The sequence below is a fragment of the Aptenodytes forsteri genome, unplaced genomic scaffold (assembly GCF_000699145.1).
Source record: "Aptenodytes forsteri isolate BGI_AS27 unplaced genomic scaffold, ASM69914v1 Scaffold146, whole genome shotgun sequence".
In the NCBI taxonomy this organism is placed as follows: Eukaryota; Metazoa; Chordata; class Aves; order Sphenisciformes; family Spheniscidae; genus Aptenodytes; species Aptenodytes forsteri.
In genome coordinates this window covers 3,868,708-3,877,075 of record NW_008795128.1, presented here as the reverse complement: position 1 = coordinate 3,877,075, position 8,368 = coordinate 3,868,708, and the positions used below count along the sequence as shown (strand labels likewise).

The 8,368-nt window shown below is 49.4% G+C and overlaps 1 protein-coding gene across 1 annotated transcript in view; it reads right to left on the bottom strand.

The window, feature by feature from the left end:
- Positions 1–88, bottom strand: part of ARFGAP2 (ADP ribosylation factor GTPase activating protein 2) — a 13,157-nt gene extending 13,069 nt beyond the window's left edge. The window contains 1 exon segment of the mRNA XM_019471582.1: positions 44–88. Coding sequence (XP_019327127.1) covers positions 44–88 — 45 coding nt within the window.
- Positions 89–8,368: the final 8,280 nt, after the last annotated feature.

Genomic DNA, 8,368 nt, shown 5'->3' with positions numbered 1-8,368 from the left:
CACACCGCACACCGGCCCGCGGACGGGGGGGGTCAGCTCCTACCCGCCCCGTCGCCATGACAGCGGGGGCGCGGGGCCGCTCCGCCATACCGTGCCAAGGGGGGACGGGAGTCCCCACCTTCCCCGGGCTGAGGGGCGGCCCCGGCGCCCAGGGTGGGCGTTTCGGGTCAGGGCCCCTCCTCGGCACCCTGCGCTAGCCCCGTCACCCTGTCCACTGCTCCGGCCTTGCCGGCCCCGCCGCTTCTGGGGTTTCACAGCGTCGTCCTCTGCAAACCGCTTTCCGAGTCTAAACATGAACAGGGACGTTTCCACGCCCGAGACCCCCGCCAGCTCTGGCTGCTCACGGTGTTCCCTCAGCCCCTTCACGACGCAGGCAGGCGGCAGAGGCGCTCTCGGGGGGGTGTTACTGACTGTGCCCTTCCTGCGGGGGGGGGGGCCTCTGTAGGCCCGGACAGGGAGAGGCTTCATAGAATAGCAGGGAGGCAATGACTGCCTTGGGTCAGCTGCTACCTGGGAAAATGCTCGGATGAGTGTTTACAGGTATCACCTGCTGCAGCAGCTGGACCTCAGGACACCGGGCCTGGTACACTAGCACAAGTGAACAGACTTGGAAATGGTTTAGTCGGCTGGAGACTTCTCAAGAGCAGCAAGCAGCATTGCCTAATCCTGTGCAGTAGTCAAGGTAGGGAAGTTGTTACTTCAGACCAAAGATGGTGCCAGGACCTTAAAATGCTGTATTACCTGCTTGGAAGCAGGAGAGAATGGACTAGAAAGTCATTCAGTTATAATGCAAGAAAAACAGGAAAAGATATGGTTGTGCTTTGAACTAAAAGTCAATGGCATATAGACCGTTTCATGCTTTAGCCAAAAAAAAAAAAGTGACTGCAGAGCAACGAGTGGTTCAGAAGGGCAACAACAACAAAAGCTAATCAGTAGCATGGTATTACTGAGATGGAATAGGTTGGGATTTCCTTACCTCCAAAAGGAGATTGCTCTGTAGCACCAGCTTGTCACTAAAATAAACAGTTAAATGTACTAATATCTGGACAAGAGAACTTTCAGTTTAAATTTAAAGGCTTTCCTTTCACTCATTTCCATATTTTCCACAGATATGTATGGTAGACTGTAGAATTCATTGCAACGGGAACCTAGGATCTTAGCAAGGTCCATAAAGTCTTGGGACATACAGATGCAGTCAGGAACTACTGAGTTGTTGGGCAAAAACACTCTGCAGAACCCCCCCCCACAGGTTTAGCAGGGGTATGAAGTCTTGCATTCTGGGAATCAGCAAAGCTCTAACTACATGATCAGAGCAAGACCTGATATGGGAGCCATGTTGCCCTACAGTAAGATGAGAGGCTTCTGGCTGACACATCTGATTTGAGCTACTCCGAGATGAGTTTCTGAAGTGGGTAATGAAGCCTGATCCAGCCTGCCAGGGCTCATTCTTGGCAGCAGTCTTGTCTTAAGTAGCCCCTGGCATCTGTCGCTCTTATGCAGCTACCTTATTTGTGCCTATATGCCCATTTCTGGGATTACAGAAGCAGTATTGGGGAATCAATTCAGGTAAAAATAACTGATAGCTTTTTCCTCACAGCTATTTTTAAACCAGTTGAGTTCCCTGATCCCATTCATGGTGCAGCTGTCCTGGCTGTCAAACCAGAAGAGCCAATGTCAGAGTGCAGCAAGGGCTGGCTGCACCCTGGGAGAAGGAGAGCTGTGAGGGGTGTGGTTCCCAAGGCCAGCAGGCCTGTGCCCTGAGCAAGGACAGCTGGGCAGGCCCAGGTTTGACCAAGAATTGAGATGGCCAGGCAAGCTCATGGTGATGAGGTAGTCTGCAGTCAGGCTGGTAAGCCAGCCCACAGGTCAGGATCAACAACACACAGCCAGAGACCGCTACTCTTCCAGCTTAGTTCAGACAGGGACTGGTAGCTCTGGGCTGAACTTAAATGAAAACACACCCACCCCCACACCCATGGGCAGGGGTGTGGGTAGAGGCCCCAGGTGAGGCTGCTCAGGGCAATTAAGGCCTGTTAATGCACTCAGGGCCCTGACAGCTGAAGCTAGACAGAAGGACAGGAGAGGGAGTGTACGGTGGCAGGGTGGAGGCTGTGTAAGCTGCATCTTGTTGTGTAGAGGAGCAAGTTCAGGCAATGAGTGTGCATTGGGAGTGGCAGTGGTCATGTTGGCTTGAGCAGTCTCAACTGGAGTTGCTTGCTCCTACCTTGTCACCATCTGTTGTGCGGTGCTGCTTCCCTCCTCTGCTGGCTTTGTTCTCACTAGGTCTGTGTTTGGCTGTGTGATGGAGATGTCGTGCAGGGGTTGGGAGGGACAGAGTCTGTTCATGCTGGTGTTACCCCAGCTGGGGCTTGTGAGAGAGAAATGGCATGTGCCCAGGAGGAGTCAAGGCAGCCTCAGAGGCCAATAGGTCAGTGTCACGCTTTGTCTCTGCCTGTCTGTGCTAGGAGACATGGGGAGATACTGTGCAGGCTCCTCTCCACCATGGAGGGTGCACAGTTTTTGTTCACTGCGCTGTCTTAGGAAGGCTTGCTACAGCAGGGTTACTCAAGCTTCTCTACCTCAGCTGGGTCCCTTGCAGGCCTTCCAGCCCATGCTAGTTGCTCCAAGTCCTGGCAAGGCTGCTGATCCTGTCCATCAGTTTTACATAAAAGCAGCAGGAAGAGCATGCTGCTGGTCTGAGAAATAGTCAGCTTCTTTTTGTTGCCTTTGTCAGTACAGGAAAGACCTCCTGCTGCTGACTGTTCCCTGTGAGCACGTGCTGTCACTGCAGAGTTCTTGCTATTTCCTGCATCTGTTTCTTTTGCACCTCATGTGCTTTGGTGCTGAATTTCTGAGCTCCAAGCTGGCAGCCTGCTCTTTGGCCCTCAGCTTCCCTGTCCATCTACATCACATCTGACATCTGCCTCTTTCCTCCTGACTGCTGTGACCCCCGATGTAGCCTCCTAATTGGAGATCACCTTGCTGTGACCCACCTCTGTCAGTAAAAGATAGTCCCCAGCATCATCCAAGAGAGCAAAGGAAAGCAAAGGAAGGTGACCAGGCCTGTTCCTGGAGTCTGCCATACCACTGGGGAACCATTTTCAGTACAGAAGTCTTATTGTCTGAGGGCATGAGGTTACTGTGAAAGAGAGCTGGAGAGGCTTGGGAGTGAAGGGCTGGGATGGAGATAAAACCTGGCCTGCACTTGCAGGTCAGAGACAAAGAGAAGAGAAAGTGCTTCTCTATGAGTCTGTCCAGAAGCAGAGTGGCAGAGGGAAAGAGGGACCTTGCTCTCTTCTCCCTAGCCAGCAAAGAACATGGGTGAAAGGACTGTGCTGGAGAGGGAGGGAGGTGGCTGAGTCCTGATCTCCTGCTCAGGCCTGTTGGCCTCTCATGCTTTTGCTGGATGAGAAGATTAGGGAAGGGGGCTGGCAAATTCAGTCAACTACCTGAAAAATAACTGGGAGATATAGTTTCCCATGGATCACAGTGTGAATGGTGGGATACCAGGAATCTACAATGATGTCTTGGGAAGAGGAGCAATTCCTAACACAAGTCTACTACTTTTTTTTTTCTTTTTTCTTTCTTTCTTTCTTATCAAGCAGTTTACAGACACTAACTAATCTGCATGATTTCCCCTGGGGATAGTCAGTAACCCTGGGAGAGAGCTCTGCGCAGTATTTTAGGGCAGCCTGGCTGTTTCCAGTAGTGGAAAGAGCAAGCATAGCCATAGATGGAGGAGACGAGGAAAGGAGAATCAGATAGAAAGCATTCTGCCTCTCACTAGAGCAAGGGATGGGTTCTCAGCAGGTATGTCCCTTCCCAGAGTAAGAAGATGCTCCCAATTTCCTATGGTTTCAGGGATCATATAGAAAACTTTTCCTTGGGTTGTGTTAGGTTTCTGTCAGGTCAGCAAGCTGCCCTGTATTCCCATAAGGCCATATATTTGCTAGGATTGATGCAAGGGAAGCAGCTGGCTGAGGGTTGTGGGTGACCAGCCTGCCAGTGTGCCGGATTGAGTGTAATTAGTAGCTGCCTCCCTAGGAAGAAAGTATAGCACCGAGGCAGGCAGCCACGTCACACACTGACTCCATGAAATGCTTCCAGCAAGATCTAAGATAAGGAGCTAATACACTATGTGCAGAGTGAGTATTTTGTTCAGGTTTACAACTTATACAATTTTACTGCAGTCTTACAAATGTTGTGGTCTGGAGAAAAGCCAGCAAAGGTAGAAGGAACCCACAAATTAAGGAACACAACAGATGGGTAACTCCAGAGATACTGATGAGCACAGTCATGGCTGGCTTGATCCAATTTGGGGTTGTGTTGCAGCTGAAAGGCCGGTCCTGCTGCACATGCTGTCCCTTGCACCCACTCTGGCAAGTGGCGGCCGTGGGCTGAGTTGTGTCCCTAGCCCCGCTCAAATGCCGATTGTCATTGCATTACTGAGCTGATCTCCTGCTTGTGCGATTCCTGAAGCAAGTAAAGGAAGGGCTAGGAAGATTTGAAAGGGAGAAAAGAGGACTGTCCCTTTCAGCTGTGCTAACCAATGTTGCTGGGCTGTCAGGCAAAATTGCTGGGGTTTGATGGAAAGGGTGACTGGAGCGTGGGGCCAGGGAAGGAGCATGCTGCTCCCGATTGCTCCTGAGTAGTTGTTAAGTGAGAGTGTGTGTGTGTGTATATATGTATGTCTTCAGGCTTTTCTTTTGTAACTCTGTTTCCAATATTATAACCAAATATTTATTTTCAAATGTCTGGTAACATCACCTCTCACTGGCCTGGCAGGTACTTGGGACTTGGGAGGCTTTGGGGATACCCCAAAGCAGGGGTGAGCTGGCAGATGTGCCCTGGGGTTTCCTGCATCTGAGGACAAGTTTTAGACCTGCTGTAATGGTCAGTTTGGAGATGTTACAGGTGTCCCTGCCGGGAGCAGGCTGTTTGGCAGGCGACAATCACTCAAGTGATGTATAGTTTCAAGTCATGCTTATCACACCATATGGAAGCACAGTGGAGAGACTGGCCAGTGAGCAGGCCCTGAGCTACCTCACCCTCCTTCGAGGACAGTCCACAGCACAGGCACTAACTTGCTTGAGGTCAGAGCTGGCAGGGCTGTCCTCTTATCAGACGTGACCCTTCCAACTTTTCCAGCGGACATGTAATCCCTCTTCCCTGCAGATCACCCCACTCTCCAGAGTTTTCTAAACTGAACCCCTCTAGTACAGGGACTAGTTGCCTGCAGCCCCTACAACAAGCATAGGGAGCATGCCTAAAGCAGATGAGTGACCCTTGAAAGCAGGGCAGGCTGAGCTAAGGAAGACAAGGTAAACAAGGCAAGATGAGAAAACTGTTGGTTTACTATGAAGCTCTTTTGAAAACATACAATTATCACAGAGTGCAAGCACTGCTGCTAAACAGGTTATTATGAGGGATTTGGGTGGAGAGGGAGTAGGTAGCAGTGCTTCATCTCCGCAGGTGGCCACGGTGTGTAGAGGGGATGCAGGGCCACCGGTGAGACAAACATCCATAGGATTGTAGATGCAGCATTCCTTAGGAACTGTGTGGCACCTGTGGGGAAGCCCTGAGAAGAATTTGAGAGAAAGGGCTAGTGTGGTCACAGCTGGGGGCAGTGACTGTTTTGGTGTCAACCTCCTGCTGAGAGCAGGAACAATAGACTCAGGAAGGAAAGAGGTAGTGAAGTCAAAGGGGGAGAGTGCAGGACCTAGAAGAAGACTTCCAGCTGGTAGAATAGAAAGGAAACTCAGGGAGGAAGGGACCACAGGATCTGTAAATAGCTGGACCTAGTGAAAGCACTGGGACTGAAGAGGAGAGATTATGGGCCCCCACACTAAGGGGGAAGAGGTGCTGACCACCACTACATTGCTTGTGGAGAAAAGATCACTCAAGCTGCAGCTGTAATTGCCTTAAGCTGAGACTGACAAACTAGGAACCTCTGCAAGCAGGGTTACTGGACGACAAAAATGGACAGTAAAATGGATGTGCTGAAAGCAGCTGAGGTGATTTGGCCTGAAATTTGGTTTGGAAAAGTTCACTGGAGCCGTGCTGCTTAGTCAAGGTGTTCCAAAGAAAACCAGCCAATTTCTTCCAGTTACAGAGCCTACCCCATTGCCCTCTCCCCCCCTGCCCTCCCCTTTCAGCAAGGATTTGTTCATCTTCTCCAGAAAGATCTTCTCATATTCATCCTCTTTGATCTTCTAAGAACCTAAGTAGCTTGGTAAACAGTCTCACTCCCTTGCAGCCCCTGAGTTTTCCAGCTCCTTGAAGCCTGGACCTGGGCAGTGGTGGAACACTTGGTTGCAAGCCTTTTTCTGTTTCTCCTTTTTTTTTTTTTTCTTTTGTGCAAGGTCCCTCTGAAGACACTTTGCCTCATATCATGCAGCCTTACTATTCTTGCTTGTTTTGCACAACCTTTCCTGCCAGCCTGTAGTGGGTATTTTCCAACCACATTTCCATGGGTCAAGATGGAGTTTGTGGCACTGGCTTTGTCTCGGATTCAGCCCCATGACCAGTCTGCAGCCAGTCTCTGTGCAGTTACCCTGGAAGTGATCACCTGAGTCTGCAGGCAGTCTGAGTAGAGCGTTCAAGCCCATTTTAACTCTGGCACCAGCTTTCTTCACAGAGGGGAATTTTGCAGCCTGCTGCCCATAAGCATAGCACTAGCAGCTCTAGAAATGCAGCCCCAGTTTATGCACAACCTGCACTTCAGTCAGGGAGAACCTGCCTGAAATAGCAGAGCTGAGCTCCATGTGGCTGCGGCCTTGGGCTGCCCTGCAAACAGGGCAGGAGCGAAGCGAGTGCAGGACAGTTTGTAACAGCTCTGAGGGGTCTCTGTGCAGGATTGCCACATACTTGCACCTGCCTCAGTGCTTCGTGCCAAGCAAACCAGCCACAAGGACACAGGGGATGGGGAAGTGGAACGGACAGTAAACTGAAGCACCAACGGTCCCAAGCTCCACACAGGCCTGTGGGAGTGCCACCAAGAGTTATACACTAACCGCAACTCTCAGCTGCCATCAGAGAGCACAGCTGTCCTGTGGGCTCTGCGACCCACATTTTGCCTACAGGGCAGAAACATCATTAATGGGTTGAGCAAGCTCAGCTGCTGCTTTGGGGAAATGGGTGTGATCCATCATAGAGAATCTTTAACTTCCTCTTCCTAGAAAATTCATGCTCAACAGGAAATCCAAGCTTTGCATGATACTTTAGAAATTCTTTTCCAGGAAGATGTCAGAACCAAATTAATTATCTGCCAACCACAGATGTACAAGCATTCCACAAGGAATGGCTTTATTAAAAACATAAAGTATGACTAGATAATGTTTTCACTGTTGCCCATCAGGCACAGAGACGCATCTGTACATTTTTACAGAAACCATGGGGGAAAAACAGGCTTTGTTGGCCTTCTGGAATTAGTTCATGGGTGCATCTCTCTGCTCACACACAAGACTTTTGGCATGGCATGGATGACAAGTTTCAACTAGAGCCTTTGTGGTTAACAAAACCTCATTTGCTTCTACGGAAATCTAAATCTCCAGGCAGAGCTATTAGTTTAATATAAGATCATTAGATGTGTTTGGTTGTTTGTTTTTTTTTTTCCCCTCCAGCTCGTTCTTTACTACAAAGGCTCTCTTTTACTAATCCATTTGGTTTTGGGTAGCCAGTAGTATGTGCCATGCCAAAATTTATGAGGTACAGTCCAGCCAAGCAATTCTTCATTCTCAATGTGTTGTCTCCTGTCCATTACTTCAGCTCTTGGCAGGAATTTCTGATATGCAAACATTCCTTTAGGGGACTTGTTCACATAAGCTGCAGTATGTCACTATTTCAACCTTCAAGCAGCCTACTATGATCAGGTGGTCCTGTTTTCCTAGGACAAATAAGTCCATTCAGACTTTGTCCTGTGGAATTTCAGGTTGTTTGTACTGTAATCAGAGGTCCTGGCCACTGGACATTTCTGTCCTCATAGCAGGTTCTGGCCACACCTAACTCCATCCCTAAATTATAGCCTGACTAGAACTCAGAAGGGGAATTGAAGTCAAGCCTCCATGTTATCCTACATAACTCCCTTCTAGAATTTTTTGACCTTACATGAAAGGCTAGCATTAGTGTTTGAAAATATCCAGGCTAACAAGGTAAATTTCAGTATTCATTAAAGCACATCTCAGGTCATTTTATCCCTGACTGTTTTTGTCTCTGTTATCTCACAAGCCTGGCAGGCATGCTCTCTTCCCATTCATGTGTGTTAGGACAAAGCAGCAACAAATCATTCAGTTGTGGGTCAGCAAGTAGAACACTTGCAGTTACTGTACAACACTGATGATACTTCACCTGGGATATAGTACTGAAAGAG